General features: G+C 32.9%; 1 protein-coding gene across 3 annotated transcripts; it reads left to right on the top strand.

The window, feature by feature from the left end:
* Positions 1-1101: 1101 nt before the first annotated feature.
* Positions 1102-16306, top strand: LOC131948293 (inner centromere protein). Of its 3 annotated transcripts, none has more exons than XM_059309845.1 (18): positions 1131-1160; positions 4082-4166; positions 4296-4552; positions 6831-6977; positions 7651-8589; positions 8797-8940; positions 9502-9583; positions 9777-9822; positions 9956-10002; positions 10193-10375; positions 11210-11319; positions 11517-11684; positions 12474-12549; positions 13761-13927; positions 14597-14642; positions 14917-14975; positions 15128-15270; positions 15397-16306. In XM_059309845.1, exons 3-18 carry the CDS (start codon positions 4383-4385, stop codon positions 15579-15581), a joined length of 2712 nt encoding a protein of 903 aa, XP_059165828.1. In that variant the 5' UTR covers positions 1131-1160; positions 4082-4166; positions 4296-4382; the 3' UTR covers positions 15582-16306. The 3 variants fall into 3 exon arrangements, with proteins under 3 accessions (XP_059165829.1, XP_059165828.1, XP_059165830.1); XM_059309847.1 differs by having other exon boundaries at positions 9502-9577; XM_059309846.1 differs by lacking the exon at positions 4082-4166 and having other exon boundaries at positions 1102-1160.
* Positions 16307-20024: the final 3718 nt, after the last annotated feature.

Below are 20024 nucleotides of genomic sequence, written 5' to 3' on the forward strand. Positions count from 1 at the left end.
CAATAGAATTGCGTAGAAAAAAGAATTGCGCACCAAGTGAATGGCAAACAATATGAGTATAATAGTGCAGAACATTATTAGTACTTTATAAATTCATTTTCGTTTATTGAGAAAACGGAAATAGCCTAAATTACTACTTCCAGATAACGAAAATCGCTTAAAATTTGACAGAAGGCAGATAATTAGATCTTTTACTTACATGTGAAATTTCATTTCTCTATCTGAAATAGATCTAGTAGACCTACTCAAGTTTTAGGCTTTTGAAAAATTTAAAGTAGAAAAAGTTCCACTTCCGGTTACCGGAAATCGCTGAAAAGTTGATACAGAACTACAAATTTGATATAATACTTGTATATGAAATTTCATCAACCTAGCTGTAACGGCACTCAAGTTAATGAAGTTATCGTGTTCACACACACACACACACATACACACACAGACATACGGACAAGATTGCAAAACTCTGTTTTTCCGATTCAGAGAGGTGTAAAGCGTCGAGATTTGCGAAAATCCTTGCAAATCTCGATTTTTTTTTTTGCACGATTACAAGACTTTCTCTATAGTAATCTATACTCTGTAGCAGTGTTTCTTCCAGACTTTTTTCTCCGGGGGGGAGGCACTTGAAATTTTCGGGGGGGGGGCGGTAGACTTTCTTCGGGGGGCGTTCGGGGGGCGGACACTGTTAAAAGTATATATTTTATATATATTTTATATAAATTTCATTTCGTTCGGGGGGGGGGGGGGGGCGGTAAAAAAATTCAGCCCCCCCCCCCGAAGAGATGCCTGGAAGAAACTCTGCTCTGTAGGGGCCTATACGAGAAAGTAAAAAAGAAAATTAATCAATTAGATCTGTCTGTGAATTTTTTTTCGCCTTTTTCAAATCGTAATAGATCTACAATTTACGACGACGTATCCTTTCATGTTTTTCTGTTCTTTGCTATTTTTACTACATCTATTTCTTTATAACTCTTTCTAATAACTTTCATAGCTGTTCTTAGTATTTCAGGTGTAGATCTATAGATTTTGACTTTAGTAACTTTAAAAAATTGTTTCGCTACGTTTTTAAAATTTAATGTGTGCCTAATATTTTATATGCACAACAGCGGTTCCGCTCCGAAATTTGAATCGCGGATATCTAGTTTTTTTGTCGGTAAATAAAGGTAAACAAGACAAAGATCTAAAAATCTAGATTTAGGCGTCTAATCAATGCATTAAGTTACTTTAAAACATTATGGAAAAACAATTAGATCTAGATCTACATCTGCTATTTATTAGAATTTAGAATATCTAGTCTAATAAAAAAAATTAACTAGACTAGAGTCTTTTTTTGGTAATCTATCACTCTCACAGCTCAGTATCGATCGACTATCGTTTTTTGCCTTTTTTGGTAATCTATCGTTTTAGGTACGTAAAATCGCCCGCAACTAGATCTAGTAATGTGAAAAACAGGTGACTCCTTAAATTTTAATAATTATTTCACATTTTGAGGAGAATTTATGTTTTGAAAAATACAAAAGTGTTTCATTTATGTACCTGGTTTTAAACAAGGCCGATTCTAGCCGGAATAAGATACGCATGCGCAATGGAGAGAAACTACGACTTGCCTTAGCGGCGATGTTTTCGATTGTACTGCGCATGCGTGTGTTTACAACCGCAAAACCCTAACACCAACCCTAATCCTATCCTTAACCCTATCCCTAACCCTAGCTCTAATCCTAACCCTATCCCTAATCCTACCCCTAACCCTCATTCTAGCCCTAGCCATAGGTCACTGCGCATGCGCAGAGCTATCTTTTGCTGACTAAGTGGAGACGTTGGGGAGAAAAATCTTCTTCCGAGTAGACACTTCGTTTAAACAACTGAATTAAAACGTTTCAGTAATAAATGAAGACTAGCGATGTTTCCAACAGATGTAACCATGCTCATTTACTATAGCAGCCATTTTGTTTATTATTTTTTTATTGTAAACTTATAGCGCAAGATTCAGGGGAAGCCACTCTAACTTACAGATGGCAGCTTTTTATACTGCTCGCAAACCCTGCTGTTTAAAGTTAATTTCTTGCCTAGATCTATATTGATATATTTAGCCATTGATTTAGGTTTATTATTCATTTATCTATAATATTTGACACAAATATATCACAATATACTTCTATTAGCCTAAAGCCTTGACAGTGAGGTAACTTTTTCGTACATTACTAGCCGTGGGCGATTTTATGTACCTAAAACGATAGATTACCCTTTTTTTAGGTGCGTAAAATCAGCCGAGGCTAGTATTGTAATGTGCGAAAAAGTTGCCTCATTGTTAAGGCTTTAATAGAAGTATATTGTGATATATATGTGGCAAATGTTATAGATAACGGAAAAATAAACTAAAATAAATGGCTAAATTTATCAATATTATAGCGCATAGGCCAGAAATTAACTTTAAACAGCAGTGTTTGCGAGCAAGATTTGCTATAGTAATAGTATTTAAACAGCGGCCATCTGTAAGTTAGAGTGGTTTCCCCTGAATCTCTAACTATACAAAGAAAAACAACTTAAGATGGTTGCTGAAGTAAATGAGCTTGGTTGCATCTGATGAAAAAAATGCTTGTTTTTACTGAAAAGTTTAAATACAGTTGTTTAAAACAGGTAGATCTACATTAATGTAATGAAACTTTAAAACAATTTTGTAACTTTCAAAACATAGAAACCTAAATCCTCCTAAAAATGTGAAAAAGTTATAAAAATTGAATGAGTCACCTTTTTTTCACATGACTAGTCTCGGCCGATTTTACGTACCTAAAACGATAGATTACCTTTTTTTTTTAGTTAGATGTAGCCGGCTAGAGGGCCTAGGACCTAGTGACTTTTTTTTTTTAGTTTTAGACTAGTTAGTGCTAGAATCTCTCCCTCTCCTTAATTTTCTAGTTCTAGTAGAGTGTCTCTAGTAGACCTACGACTAAAAAGTAAAAAAAAAAATTAGGTAGGCCCCTAGGCCTAATCTATTCTTTTAGGTACGTACAATCGGCCGAGACTAGTAATGTGAAAAAAAGGTGACTTGTTAAATTTTAGTAATTATTTCACATTTTCAGGGTAAAATCACGATATAGCGTCGGTTATTATTCCGGAATAGTATAGCAGTAAAAAACAGTAAAACCATGGCGTAGTCTGTCGAGCCATTCCGGAAACCACTGGAAATACTGTAAACCATCATTTATTTTCCACCATATTATTTATAATAGGCCTACATACTACATAATGTTTGAAAATGTGCATGGATTAATTGTAGTTGCATTTTAAATGGGCCTACTGTTGCTAATAGTATTTCTAATTATTTTAAGTGTAGTGCTAATTATTGCTGCTACTAAACATTGTTCTAGTTCTTCTTATTACTTTTAGCTTTAGTAAATCTAATCGTTTTATTTTACTTGATCTAGAATCTAGATTAGATCTTGCAACTGCAAGTTTTTTTTTTTGTTTCTTAAAAAAACATTAATTACTGCACTCGATTTTATTAGGCCTAATAATATTTAAATTTACTAATTGTTGCTAATTTTCTGTCAATTAAACTATAAATTAAATTAAAACATTAATCCCTTGACTTTATTTCTATTTCAACTGTCAAATAAACTATGATTTACAGTAACAAATGTTTCAGAAACTTAACAAACATTACCAGATAATTTCCGACGCTATATTATGAGATTACCGATTTCTGTTTTGAAAGTTACAAAAATGGGAGGATTTTTATACCAGTGTCAGAAAATAGAATCTTCTTTAAAAAGGGGGTTTTAGGTTATTAATAGTCTAGTTAACTAAATACACACTTGGCTGACTAATGTAAATGCTAATCCTAACCCTAACCCTAGTCAGTCAATTTTACTGTCCTAAAATGATAGATTACCATATAAAGTTCCCTTTGGACCTGGCAGCTAAAGTATAGTTCACCCATTTCTGTAAACTCTGTGTATGAGGGGAATAGTGTGGTTATCTCTATGCTCTGCCACCTTTTCTTCCCTTAACGTAAGTAAGATACCCATCAGAATTGAGTGGACTCGGATGCGCTGTTTAATTATTTTATATCATATTCTTATAGAGCAGGACATTTTTTAGAACTTTTTGCATCTATGTGTTGGAAGTAATTCAGCTCTCTTAAATGAGTTTGGACTTTAAATTTATAGGTTAGTTATTAAGTAATGTGTGTACTTTGCAATGGAATAGGTTGAATAAACATGTAATTTAATTGATTACTTATCAGATGAATTTAATACATTTTTGTATTAGTTTTATCAAAATTAATTGTATTTCAGAAAAATAATCTTCTGTATGCTGCACGTTGAACTTATCAACTTGTAAATAGCATAAAACAATAGTTTGACCTAGGTGGTAAATCCTCAATGATGGAGGCTGAATATTGGTTTAGAAATCTAAAGAATTCCTTTCACTCCTTAATACCATATGGGGTGTGTCAAAATTTTTTGGAAAAAACATTAGGAGAAATAGAAAAAGAATTCACATGGCTGGACGAAATTGTGGAAGAGGCATACCATATGTTTTCTGTCAAAAGGTGAGTTGTCTTTGTGCATCAGATGATGTAATTTTTTTCAATTTTTGCTTGAAATGTAAATATGTTGGTTAGAAAATTATAGAAATGAAGCATTTGTAATCTGCATACTACGTTTGTTTGATTGTGATATCAGATCTGTAAAAATTTGTAATTTTTAGGTTTTGATTATTAAAATTACAATTGATAATAAATAGGAAAATAGTATCCTCCAGTACAACTTCAGTATAATGTTGAGTTAAATATTCGATTAGTTCTATATTTTGGGGGAGAGGTTGTTTTACCATACTATCAAACTACCTGAAATAAAATAAGTTGTGTCCAGTTAATTATCATTCTTGTGATGTGATCTGCTGAATGTGGTTGTTATGTTCCAGCATTTGCTGCAAAACAGTAGGACGCTAAAGAAATTACTTTTGAAAAGTCAGCATTTCGTCCTTGAAGAAATTTTCCTCTATATGTGCTTTTTTTATTTTAACAGACTTTTGGCTAGTTATATTTTGTTTCATAACTTACATTTGCTAATGCTTTAGCCCAACCGAAGAAACATATAACATTTTTATAGATCTGCCAATCCTTGTTTCTTCTCAATCACTGACCCGTGGTCAGTGCTACACATAACGCTATTACCGAACCAAGCACATAACAATTAGCTGCAAATATACAAAAAACAGAATGTCATAAAGAATGATAATTTACTACAATAGGATAATTTGACTGATTTTGTAATTTACTTAAATCACTAATCAATAAAGGCATTAATTTCATTATATAAACAGCAAACATACATCCAAAGTCTGTTCATAATCTAATTCAGACTTTGGCTGGTCACAAACTTGCTGGTCAATTTGCCAAGTGGTCAACTTCATGTTTCGGCTATAACATATCATTCAGTTCCCAGAAGAATGCGTTATCGGAGAACAGCACAAATAGAATAAACTGGAAGTGATCTCCCCTAAACTTTCTCGAATATTCTTATATAACACTACGGGGAAGGCAACTCTTGATATAACATGATTTTTAATCCATTTTTAATTACTTAAACTTTTTAAAATAGAATAGAATCTCGTAGAAAAAAGAATTGCGCACCAAGTGAACGGCAAACAGCATATGTATAATAGTGTGGAATATTATTAGTACTTTATTAATTCACATGTTTTTTAAGAAATTGGAAAAAGCGTAAATTACTACTTCCAATCAACAGAAATTACTCAAAATTTGATGACAGAAGGCAGAGAATTATATCTTTTACTTACATTTACATGTGAAATTTTATTTATCTATCTGAAACAGTACTCAAGTTGTAGGCTTTTGAAAAATTGAAAGTAGAATAAGTTCCATTTCCAGTTACCGGAAATCGCTGAAAAGTTTATACAGATCAAATTTGATATAATACTTATATATGAAATTTCATCAACCTAGCTGTAACAGTACTCAAGTTATCCTGTTCACAGACACACATACACGCACACTGACATACAGACAAAATTGCTAAACTATGTTTTTCCGACTCAGGGAGGTGTAATACGTCTCTCGATTTATATTTTTTTGCATTATTACAATACTTCTATACTTCGTATATGAGAAAGTAAAAATGCGCAAATACAAACTAATAATACTAATATACATTAATTTTGTCATATTTTGAGGAAATACGTTTTATTATGCTACAATGTACATGTAGTCACTCTTTGTTCTATAAATAAATGGTCAATATAAGAAAAAAATTGCCCTTGCGCACTGTTTTCGGTTGTGCATCTTTCTGGTCACTGTATCATTTATGTTAACATACATGTATGCCTGGAATGTAGCCAACACTGTCAAAAGTCATACATAGCAATGTAAACAGAAAGTGATATTTCACCGCCAAGGGTAGACAAACGTACAGAATATAGTCCATGTAGAGACAAAACAGTTTAAGCCCAATGTGATTCGAACTTACCAATTCACGCTGCACCAAATAGCCTCACCCTCCATGCATCAAGTCAAACGTGCAAATACTTCTGCCAATCAGCTCTACCTTTGTCTACCCTTGGCGTTGAAATATCACTTTCCGTTTACATTAATATTTCAGTAACAACGCCTGCTTCCATCCCCTCTACACGTTTAAAAGACATACAACCTGGAACGGTAGATAACTCACATTGCATAAAAAGAAATCAATAAAATTCAAGTTCAATTAACTGTTTTGTTAAATTGTATTCCAACTTATAATATTTAAAACAAACAGCTATCTTGCTCTAATATCTGATTATTTTTTTTTAAATTCCAATTCCATCAGCACCAAGCTATCCCAGATGCCAAAGACCCCATGTCAAAAGAAGCCTGGACAAAAAAGGCTTAGAAAGAACAGAGTGTCAAATATTGAAGAGAAAGAAGAAATATTTTCTCCTCTACTACCAAAGAAGCTGAAGCTAGAAACTCAAAGGTAATTTTTGGTCAAGCCATAGATTAAATATTCATTTGATTTAGTAGAAATGCCCATTCTTGTAAATATTAGTTAGAATATAAAAGCAATGGTACGCCATCTGTACAAAGGATTTACCATTTTCAATTGGTTTTAAGCATGAAGATTATCAAGGTATTAACTATCAGTTGCTCATATGTTTATGGTTTTAGCTATCGCACATGGTGCTAATTTTAAAAAAAAAACATTCCTTTACCTAGTCAAAGTAGAAAATAAAAGCTTGATTTTTAAAAAAAAAAGAAGCTTTAAGTATATGCACTAAAAAGAATACAATATTGTACTACACCATGATTTATATACCAAGTATAAATATCCTTATCTCTGTTTATATATTCTGAAATGTATAGCTTTTTATATCTCAAAGGTAAAATGAGCTTCATTACTTCTGAAAATACTTATAGATACCTATAGTAGCCAATACACTCATTTATAGTTGTGTAAATTATGGGGTATCATCAATTTTTTTTCTTTTTAGTGCATAAAATTAAAAAGCGTATTTTTATAAATTTGTTAACATAATTTAATTTTTTTTTAGAATTAGTCCCCATGTTAGTAGATTAACAGTTAAAAGATAATATATTACATATTTCTTAGTACTTTCAGTTATAGTTTATATATTTTATTTTGTTACTAGTCCAGATGTACAGATTGAAAAGAAACCTGTTTGCAACACACGTCCTTTGCGTAGTTGTAAGAGTATTTTTAAAGCAACACAACCAGGATCAGAGCTCGCCTTAAAACAAGTTCCAAGTCCCAAGCTGGATAAAAATGACATAATTTCAAATGAAACCATGACTAAAATGTCAGGACAAAAATCAAAAAGTCTTGCGGATAATAATAGTGTTGATGTTCTAACAACAGTTGAGGACCTAATCTCAAAAAGGTTAGAATTGAAAAGTCCAAGTGTTAGGGAAAGGACCATTGTCTTTGAGAATTTGATTAAAAATAGTGTCACCAAACAAATAGTTAAAACTCCCAAGTGTGCACCACCTGGAGATAATGTCACACCTAAGGCATGTAAACCTGACTCAGCTAAAATGAAAGTTAGTAGAGTAGATAATCTAGTTATTGTTGATCCATCACCACAGAAACAAGTCAGTAGATTTTCTCAGTTACGACAGTCTGCTAGATCCAGCCAAGGACAGTCTTGTCAGCATTCCAAGGAGAAACAAGTCAGGTCTAAATCCCATAGAGTCGACAGTGGCATTCAGTCTGAAAAAGGTAGTGATGATGACACAAACAAAGAAAAAGAAAGCCCACAAATAGTTGAGGCTAAGGTTGAATTTAAGATGAAAGAATCACCTAACAGTATTTATCAAAAGCAGCCAATAGCCTATGAAAGAACACTCCTTACAGACAAAATGGATGGAGAGCCAGAGGAAATGACCAGCTCACCAATGAATACTACTTATCATAAAGATTGTTTTGACACACCCCAATGTGAACCTAAAGTGACAAGGAGCAGAGCTCGCTTAGAGCAAACCAAAAGTGTCAACAATCAAATCAGTAGTCAAAATGCAAAACAGCTACATCAAAAAAGACTAACAATGGATTTGGATAGGCCAACATTATGGTGAGTTTTCATATTATGTTTAAAACAACAAATTATTGGTCATGGTTTATGTTTTATGTTTAAACTTAAAATCTAAAATATCATATTAGTTATGTAGAAAATTGATTCAATAGCCCCAGCTCATTGAAAATGTTACTGTCTTAAATACAAGATGATTATAGAAAGGAGCATCTAACCTAATGCAAGAGCTCAAACATTTATCCACAGTTCCTCTCCAGTACAACATGTTGACTCTCTACCGTTGCCATGTGAAGTGGAGAAAGCAAAAACTGTCAAACTCACAGACTGTTGCAGTGATGATGAAGTTATTGCTGGTTCACCTGCAATACAACTACCCCGCTCTTCTATAAGGTCAATACATTTATTTGAAGCCAATACTTTTTTTTTTAAATAATCCAAATTCTAAAAATATTATAGAACAGCAAATAAGTGTTTTATCCTGCCTTGTGAGTGAATGTCTTAGACAAACCTATACATAAAGACATTTGTAATGAAAGTATTGTATTAGGCACAATCAATGTATTAGATTAGTTAAATTAAGAGTAAGGTGTCACATGTGATTTTAAACATCATTATTGTTTTAGAAGACTTAAACTGTTAGTAGGTCTAGTAACACCCTAATTAAGAGTAACCACTTTCTAACTAGTTGGAAACAAAACACATGGTCTAATTCACACAGAAACTGTTATAATAAAGTTGGAGTCTGATCAAGCAATACAGGATGCTCTCTGTACATTGCTTTCAAATAATATATCCTAACTCCCTGGAACAAGACATTCTGTGTCATTTGTCTATGCAGCTTCATATTTTAATTTCTGTAAATATTTTAAATTTTTAGAGCATGCAACTTGCTATTATCTCATTTTTGTTTTTGTGGTTTGTGTTCCAATGCTTTTTTTATTTACCCAAAAGACCAGGAAAGAAGCGACATGTTGAAGAAAGAGGACTGTCTCCATGCCCTAAACGATTCAATTGTGGGAAGTCAAAGGTTGGAGTAAGTCTCTTACTTGAGTCAGTTGTTTTTTTTAAATACAATCAGCAGCTTGTCTAACTACCTGACCAAATGGTTAATTAGGGAATTACACTTTTTCTAGTTGACTATGTTTTGACTGATTTTTATATGTTTGAAACGAAGAAATTTTTTAAAAATATATACAAATGATGCAACTTTCTCACTTTTATTCAAGCCGAGCTCTGATACTCCATTGTTATCATCATCACCTATAAAGAATGGTCTGTATATTTTTAATGTCTTATAGTTTTCATTTTACTTTAGACTAATTATATGTATAATATGGTATGCCTTGTTTCTTATTTAAACTGAAAAAAATCTGTTGTTTGTTATGTTTTAAAATATTTTCACTAGGTGGTGCAGTAAGAAATGAGAATGAAAGTTTCCTGTCCCCCATACAGGTAGCCCTTTATAGAGCGGTTTTATACTGCTTTAATTTATTTGTTAAACATAATTTAAATGTCTATATAATTACGTTATCAACTGTTGGTTGTGTCATTTTTTTATTTCGTCACTACATTAAATTTTCTTAGCTTTTATGAATACTTTTCATTACAAAGTAACATGCTTTTAATTAAATGTAATTTGTAGAGTCCCAGGGCTTTTAAATTTAGCAGTGCTCAAAAAAAGACATCGGGATTCTTAAATCGAACTCCAGGTTTTGGGATGAACACAAGCAAGTTGTATAGTTTCCTCAATAACTCAGTCAATCGTACAAATGGTATCACCACATCTTTTCTCAAAAAGTCTAATACTCCTAAACCAACGTCACAAGTAAGTTTTCAAAAAATAAGACCTATGTTATGATACTATAGCCCAGTGGTTTCCAAATAGACAGGTGTTTTGTGTAGGAATGAAAAGTTTAGCAAAAATTTACTTAATAACTAAATTTGTCATATATGATTAAATTCTTTTATCAGAAGATGTTTTGTCTGTCAGTGTATGTTCTAAATTAAGCTTCCAGTGTGTCAACTACCTCATCATCAGATGTTCTACTTTAATAATTATGAACAACTGTAAATATGTGTGTGTATATATATATATATATATATATATATATATATATATATATATATATATATATATATATATATATATATATATATATATATATTTATATATATATATTTATATATATATAAATATTACTTTGAGGTTGAGAGGTGCAAATGTTTGTTTTGATGCACAGTTACAAAAAGTTTGGAAATCACTGTTGTAGTCTTTTACTCACACTGTATGGTAATATTTAAAAGAAGTTGTTTTAAACCTTTTTAAAGTAATTAAATAAATTTAACAAAAATATATTTGTCTGGTCTATTGCTGCTTAAAAGCTCAATAGATTGATTTAGCAGATTGCATGACTTAGGGTTTTTCCAAGGATACTTAGTTATATTACTCAAGAGCTATTAGAATTGCTCTTATTGGTTACTCTTTGTCAGCAACTTGCTGATCCTTGTGTTAAGAGTCACTTGGCATGGAGCCCCTTGGATATAGTACAGATGTTTTTGTGAAGAAATTAGCTTTTATACAAGCTTGTTAACATCTAGAACAAGAAGGTGTTTACTGCACTTTGTATCCTTGGTCTTAATTCTTTGAATTTTATCTCAGATAAGTTTAGAGCAGAAAAAGATGTTGTTACTTGAAAAAGAAAACCGTGAAAAAGAGAAAGTGAAAAAAGCTGCAGAGATGAGAAGAAACAGAATTGAGGAAAAGAAAAGGTGAGATACATTAAAAAACAGTACTGATATTATTTTATTTTTTTTGGCCTAGTAATAAGATAGTATAAGGACTACCACTTGCAGTACAGGAATCAAACATTACTCAATGACAATTTTACAAAATACATTGAAAATATTTAAATATCAATTGGAAATAATTTTTTTCTGGTGCTTTAAAAAGAAACTTCTTTCTTTAGAATAAGAGCAGAAAAAGAGCGCAAAGTAGCTGAAGCTAGAGAGATGAAGATACAGTTGGAAGAAGAACTAAAGGAAAAAATAAATAGGAAGGCAGAAGACAAAAATGTTCTCACTGAAAAGTTAATGGAGAAGCGGCTCAATGAGGAGAAAGGAAAGCAAAAGCTAAGGTTGTTATTTAGATCTGTTAATTATTGACAGTACCAAAAATTTAAATTACTTTAATTTGGATTTACTTTGCTACCTCTGTTAAACTTCATTATTGTTTTGTACTACTTAAATATTTAAAAACTACATATGTTACCTTTAAGTTCACCTACCAAAATTTATCAGTAGTCTAGAAAATTGTTTGTTATTAAAGGGCTATGATACTATAACTGTTATGGTGGGTAAACTTTTAAGGAGTGTTGTGACCCAATCAACCGTTCATTGCTGTTTAGCTGAAATGTGTCATCTGCAAAATATCTTTCCACTAAAATACACAGTGGACAAAATGGGTGGGCTTAGTTGGCTGCTGTTTTGATCAAGTTACTATTTTCATGAAAAATTGTTCAAGTACAGGAATTTTTAATTTTTAAAATTAGGTTATTACTGCGGGGTATTAAATTTTCTATTTGCAAGCAAAGTTTTAGCAAATGAATTTTATGAATGATTTTTATATACAAAGAGATATTATTTCTTACTTTTGCTCCTGACTACTCAGCATATTAAATAATTACATTGCAGGTATAAATCACTAAACATTCTTTGTTAAAATCTAATCAGTATTGTGTAGAATTTGCTAGGTATATTTTTTTAAATGATCATTCAACTTTGTTAATAAAAGAAAACATGAATTGGTCTTTTTTGGCAGCCTTATTTATCAAGGCAACAGTTTACAAAAGTATTTCAAGTGGTAACCTAGACAGCTGCTATTATCTTGTTCACTCAACCAGTCTATGATTTTTATTTATTCTTAGACTAAAGAGACATATGGATGTTGATGCAAGAAGAAAACAAGAAGAAGAGGAGCGCTTAAAAAAATTAATTGAACAGGTTCAATTAGTTTTCTTTTTACTAGTTAGTCCCAAAAACTTTAGAGACCATTTTCTTTAGTCAAATTATATAGAGCGATCTTTCAAACTTTTTGTATACACAGTTTATCAACTTAAAAACATAATTTACACAAAAGTCCCCAAAGCTAGACTTGTGCAGACATGCCTACCGTCCCGCCAAAATCGGAACCGTCCCGCTTTTTCACCTAAAAAAGTAATTTGTTCCGTCATCCCGAAATTGACTCAGTTGGTTCTGATTTTTTTGAAAAAAAATTTAATAAAGAAAGGTAATAAAGTAAATTGAAAAATTGTCAGGAAAAAGCGATTATCTCCCTTTGGCACACGTTTCTGTTTCCTAGTTTACTTACAATATTTACAAGTATCATCTTAATGCTAGATCTAGTTAGTAGTATATCTACTACTACTAGATCTAGAATTGTAAACTAGATCTACTAGTAGATACTGAAATAGTGAATACTGATCTATCTTGTAAGTTTAACTTAACTAGTAACTACTATTATGAAGAACTTAGTAAGAAGTAACTAGGAGTTTTAGTAGGTAGATCAAGGGTCTTTGCTTGTAACTGTACATATGATGAAGCCTTCAGCATTTGTTATTCATATAGCCTAGAACATAGCAAGACACAAATAATCAAATCAATCATGTTATGTCAAAACTATGATTTTTATTCGGGGGGGGGGGGGGGGGGGGGGGTCTCAGGTTATTGGTTAATTTATTTTTTTAAAATGTAAGCTGACATTAAGCAGTATTTAAATGTATCCTAGAGACTAGTTAAATATGACTAGAAGCCTACTTATGTCATTAGAGTAATTTTTAATTAATTATTTTTCTTTCTGACTTAGTAAAGTTGCGTCCGCGCGTATGTTCCTCTTTTTGGCTTCAAATTCCTCTTTTTAGGCATAACTGTTCCTACTTTTGGCTGACAGGGGTAGGCATGTCTGCTTGTGAATGCCAGAAGACATGATTTACTTAATCAGGTTTAATGCCATTTATATCAGAACAGACCGAATTTTTACACATAAAATTACTGAAAAGGAGTTTAAATTAAAATACTCTACTACAACTGTTCCTTACTATGATTTATACTTATCACTATATTAGTTTAAACATAGTCTTACTAATGTTAAATGACATTTAATTTCAGTCTCATATGATTTAATCTTGACACATGATTGCATCTGCATTATTTAGGAAGAGAACACAAAGTTGCAAGAAGAATATCTTCAGAAGAAAAAGAAAATTGAGGATGTAGAAAAAAAAAGATTATTAGCTGAAGAGAAAAAAAAGCAAGCTCAAAGATTAGCAGAATTGGAAACAAAGAGACAGGAAGCAGCCAGACTCTTACAAGTTGAAAAAGAGTAAGTAAACAAAATGTCATGTCCTTGTCTAGATGGCATCAGATTTAGGAGTGTTAATTTGTCAATACCTTCCTGTTTAACATGCTTAAGACAGTAAATTTCAATATATTACATTTTATAATATGTTTCTCAATGGGGGGGGGGGGGGGGGGGGGCTAATAATATAGGTATATATGAGTATATACATATTCCATTAACAATTTTATGAATGTAAAATTGTGGATTGTTTTTGTGTATATTATTATAATCAAAATACACCTTTGCCAATAGCTGTAACTTAAAATGAAACAGGTGTCATTTTTTTTAGTTTCTTGGGAGGGGGATTCTAACACACTCCCCTGCCAATGCCACATCTCAGTTCTATATGATATGCTTTTTTCACTGTTGTACTTTGGAGGGGTATTATCAAAATATCAGAAGAACAAACAAAAAGTTGTTTTGTTTTTATTTACTTTTGATTTAAATGAATGATCTTTGGTGTTCTATTACATTTTATTTCATAAAATTAACAATTTTAGTTAAGAAAAAAATGTTTGATGCATGTTAGAAAAAGCAAATGAGTAACAACTATTGGGATGAGTAGCTTAGTCTTAGCACATTTTTCAATTTATTTTGCGTTAGTCTTTATATATCAGACTAATAGAAAATATAAACTTTTTTCTTATACAGGAAAAAGGATTTATTAAAGGTTGAAGAAAAGGACAATAAAATGAAGGTGAGTTTTTAAAGACTTCACTCCTGTAAAAAAAAAATTACTCATAATTTGTGTATTCATTTTAAAGTGAAATTATGTCTGTACAGAACAGAGTACTGTCGACATATAAGTTTGATCTTAAGAAAAATTATTGATAATTTTAAAAAAAATACTTTTATCATCCTTTAAAAACATTAATGTATAATAGTTTTATTACATTATATAGCAAGTATATAACACTTCTTTACTTTATATACATTTCTTAATATAAAGCCAATTTCTTTTTATTTTAAAGATAAAAGACTCAAAACAGCTTGACAAAACATGTGCACAAAGCAGTAAGACTGTGACAAGGTTGGTGTATTATATATATAACCAGATAGTTGCATTCAAGCTTACAAAGATCACTCATTATGTTTAATTTAATGTTTACTTCCCATTACAATGTATATATAGCTCAGTTTTAAAATTGAATTATTTTTCTGAAATGTAAATTTTTTCAATAGTTACCAAATAACTCCAGCCAAATCAAAGATAAATTTAAATGAGCAAAGGGATCCAGAAAATTATGATATAGAGGACAAGGTATCTGATGATTCAACAGATGATGAGGAGGCACCTAAAAAAAGGATACCTGAATGGGCAACAGGTAAGATAAAATTAAATAATAAATAAAAAGGTGTTTATTTTTAAACTATGTCTGTGTCAGTTCAACATAATTTAATAACTTTGTTTTTTGTTCCAACACTAAAAGAAAACTCATCATTTTTTCCAGGTACCCAGCTGAACACAGCATTAATCAAACAACACTGTAATCCTCCTGATCTAGAAGAAATATTCCACATCAGTTCTATTCAAATACCTAATGACTTAAGAGTGCTCTTCCCTGGGAATAAAAACAAAAAGTTTAGACCTAGAACTAGCTCAGCAGTGTGGACCTCACCTTTACTCAAACATTGACCGTAAAACTAAACCTCAGGACATATTTTTGTTTTATTATATTGACACCAGTACACTAATCTACATATAAATTTTAGTTGTCAGACATGTAATTCTCAATAGCATGAATCAAGCTTTTAAATGAATCTCTGTAAATAGTGTACAGTGTTTTGCCCATCCAAAAGTCATCACAACCAGTATCCTTATTATATTAATATTTTTAATTTTACAAGTTTTAAAATCTAGGGGGGGGGGGGGGAGACTAGTTAATTGTAACAACTTCAAAAACCTGTTAAAATAATCTTTTCCTTTTTTTTTTACTTTAACTAGTGTTATTTATCCTTTTTTTTAAATATATATACGTTGTTAATTAAATGCGTAAAGTACTGAATTCTAATTTTATTTGACACTTTTAACTCTGCAACTATTGAGCATTTTAGCAAGCAGCATCAAATATCTTCAAAATTTGAGGGTACATTTCTTATTGGTGACAAGCTGTCTTCAGAAATGCTCTCTTTTAAGATGCTTTGAGTCAATAATAGAACTGATGAAGTTTGCATTTTAGAAGTCTTATTTTTTTTTTTTAAATATTTACATTTTTAATTGTTTGTGAAATTTAGAGCAGTGACATTATTTTGTTTGTAAATGATTTCACATATTGTATAGGTTTTTTATTTTTAGAGTTATGCCTTTTAATAGTTGACCCTACTAGTGCAAGCAGTGTTCAATTAAAAGATTTTAAACACTTTGTTTTCACTCTTTGTTATAAAAACATCAATGTATGGGAAATGTTGTGACTCCTAGGTAGAGGTGATATTATTTAAACATAATTTGAATGTTTCAAATGCATAAGATTTATGTATGTTGTCCTTTCAAAACATCGTTAAGTACATACATACACACTTGGGTTATCCTCAGATTGCAATGGCAATATTGCAAAAAACTAGCACCCATCCAAATGGATCATGATACTATTTCCTACGAAAAATTACTTTTTATTATCACCTTATAGTATAGAAAATATTTCTTTTAATCATAAAATAATTGCAAAACTTTATAGTTGTATTCTTTGGTATGCTACCGATTATTTGGAAATCAGGAAAAATAAGCCTAACTACCAAAATGCCATATATTTGAATCAAAAATAAAAATAGACCTTTAAATAATACAGTTTTAGATTTTTCTGCACTCATAAAAATGTCTAGACTACTTTCAAATATACTTCTGTCTTATTCACATCAGTGATGTTCTCGATATGACAGTTTTAAACAACAAAAAAATGCATACTTTTAAATACAGCTAGCCGTAACGGCCAGGCCCTGGACTGGCATTTGAGGTAAAAGTTAATTGTAAATGACCTTGACTTATGTGCTCATTAAGTGCATTGAATTACAGACACACTCAGTGTACAAACAGAGGTTAGATCATAAACATAATGGTGGGTATACAATTTTACCTGATATCCAAAACATGTATATCATATGAAGGGTAAGTGCGTTCCGTTAGTTAATGTATACTTTACTGAACACAGAATTGCAAGATTTACTATATAATATATTACACAGCAGTAAGATGGTGGCAAAGTTTTGAGAAAGTTCTGAACTGAGTATTTAAGTTAAGAAAAGAAATCGGGTACTTCCTGGAAAGTAAGGGCAAGCCACAGCCATTAATGTCTGATGAAGAGTTGGTACATAAATTGGCCTCTGCTGCAGACACAACTAGCCATTTAAATATTCCAAACCTAAAACTTCAAGAGATAGAAATCTAGTTTCTGACCTATACACCCCCCTAAAGGCCTTCAGATCCAAGCTTGTCATGTTTTTGGAACAAGTACAGACCAACAACTTGACGCACTTTCAGCAGTGCTAGGTCTTCATATCTGAAACAACAGCTGAGTTCGCCATGTCCTTTGCATGCAGTGTTTCTTTCAGACTTTTTTTTCTCCGGGGGGGTGCACTTGAAATTTTCGGGGGGGGGGGGGGGGTGGACAACATTTTCCGGGGGGCGGACACTGTCAAAAGTATATATTTTCTATATAAATTCCATTTCGTTCGGGGGGGGGGGGAGGCGGTAGACTTTCTTCGGGGGGGGGGGGCGGTGCTTTTCCGAAGAGATACCTGGAAGAAACTCTGTTTGCATGCGACATCATTAAAGACCCCCACCCAGTTTCATAGCGGTTTTTTCTGAATTGGATTCAAAGGCAGAAGAAGTGTGAGTGAGACTGTTTCGACAGTCTTTCTTTCAGACGTTTTTTTCCGTGGGGGGGGGGGGGGGGGGATCACTTGAAATGAGCATATATTTCTATATAAATTATATTTCATGGGGGGGGGGGGGCTCTGCCACCCCCAAAGAGATGCCTCTAGCTGAAAAGTTTGGAGACCCCTGGTTTAGGATTTTAACCAGTCTGGGTTCATCCGGACTTAAACTGACCTGATAAGTGCTATAAGTTTATAGGGACTTGCATAAATACACTACTCTTATTAAAAAATATTAACAAACAAAAAATGCGTGGCGTTTTGGGGACTGGAGCGGATTAATGATATTTTACTTATTTTCAATGGAGAAAATTGATGAGTTACGAGCAATTTGACATCCGAGAAACGTAACAGAACGAAAAATACACTTTTTATTTATTTATTATTTAAAAAAAAAAAATTTCTTAAGGTGTATGAATTACACACTTTGACTTTACTCCTAAGGCGAGCTATTCATTCTCACTACTTACTTACTTGCGTGACCATGTATTTTAAGATGTTAAATTATTGAATAACACAATGGGAGACTATAATACACATTATTACAAATATATACATAGTACATGGGCGTGCGGCGTCAAAACGGCCAATGACAAAACGGCCCCGTCAAAACGTCCCAGACTAATCGGCCCCGACATAATAACCCCGTCAAATCAACCCCGTCAAATGGGCCAGCGACATATGGACCCCGTCATATAGGCTGCCGACAAATAGGCTCCAGTCAATAAGGCTCCCAACATAAAGGCTCCCGTCATTAAGTTTTTAGAGAAAAGACGGCCCTCGTCATTACGACTCCCGACAAATAGCTACCGTCATTTTGGCTCGCGACAAAAAGGCTCCTGTCAATTTGGCTCCAGACAAAATGACCACTGTCAATACCGTTTCTGTAGAGACTAAGTCTCCCGGCAAAGCGGTCTAATTGAATATGACACCTGCCAGTGGGACCCATTCATCAATATTCTTTAGAGTTAGTTTATCCAACACTCTTAAGTAATACAACGTATGCATCTCTTGTTCGGCAGGCCTTATTTTTATGTTAGTTTATCGATTATAAAATACGAGCCGGCCCGCGGCATAACATACGCCGCTATTTAGTTGTTTCTAATTTTCAATAATTCATAATTTGTGAATTCGACAGTACCAACGCTGACACTAAAAATATTTCTTTAAAACACTATAAGTAGCTCGTTAAGGACCATAACCCCCCCCCCCCCCTTCCTTCCCCCCCCCCCCCCCCCCACGTTTAAAATCGTTGGCTCTGCTTGTAAACATTTAGAGTGAACACAGCTCACTAAAACCATGTAGGGGTGGGGAGGTAGGGAGAGCGTTTGCAGCTTGTTTTCTAACGGCTCGAAGAGGAGAATTATATATATAGATAGTATGTTTTAATTTAAGGGTAATCTATCTATGACTTCCATAATTGAGTCGGTTAAAGGCTGTTCCAACTCAGTGTGTGGGGAGACGGGTCCACGCTGTACCTTCCTACCTGCAGTATGCGTGTAGGTTATCAAAACAAAATGTCGTTATCCTATAAACATCATGTATGTCGTACATTTTCACTTCTGTGCTCGCTTTTATGAAACAGATCTTTACTGTTGTAAATTAAACATTATCAAAATTTTAGAATTGGTAGATTTTAGCTGTTAAGAGCTTGATTTGTTTGTGAATTGATGTTTTTTTTTTTTCATGAAAAAGCAACTTCATTCAGGCATTTAAAAGAGGTTATAGTAGTAGTGGAGGTAGGACAAAATGGTCACTTTTATGCCAATAGTGGTCATACAATTCATTTGTCTGGAGCCAATATGTCGGGAGTCATTTTGTCGGTAGCCAATATGTCGGGAGCCCATTTGTCGGGAGCCAATATGTCGGGAGCCCATTTGTCGGGAGCCAATATGTCATGAGCCCATTTGTCGGGAGCCCATTTGTTGTGAGCCCTTATGTCGGGAGCCAATATGTCGGGAGCCACTTTGTCGGGAGCCTAAATGTTGCGAGTCAATATAACGGGAGCCCATTTGACGGGAGCCAATAAGTCGGGGCCCTTTTGACGGGGCTATTTTGACTGGGTCGTTTTGTCAGGGGCCGATTTGTCCCGGGCCGTTTCGACAGTTATATGCTTTTGAAAAATTCAAAGTAGAAAAAGTTCCACTTCCGGTTATCGGAAATCGCTCAAAAGTTGATACGGATCTACGATTTTGATTTAATACTTATA

This window comes from Physella acuta, unplaced genomic scaffold, assembly GCF_028476545.2.
Source record: "Physella acuta isolate Inbredline_101_S28 unplaced genomic scaffold, ASM2847654v3 ptg000636l, whole genome shotgun sequence".
Lineage (NCBI taxonomy): Eukaryota > Metazoa > Mollusca > Gastropoda > Physidae > Physella > Physella acuta.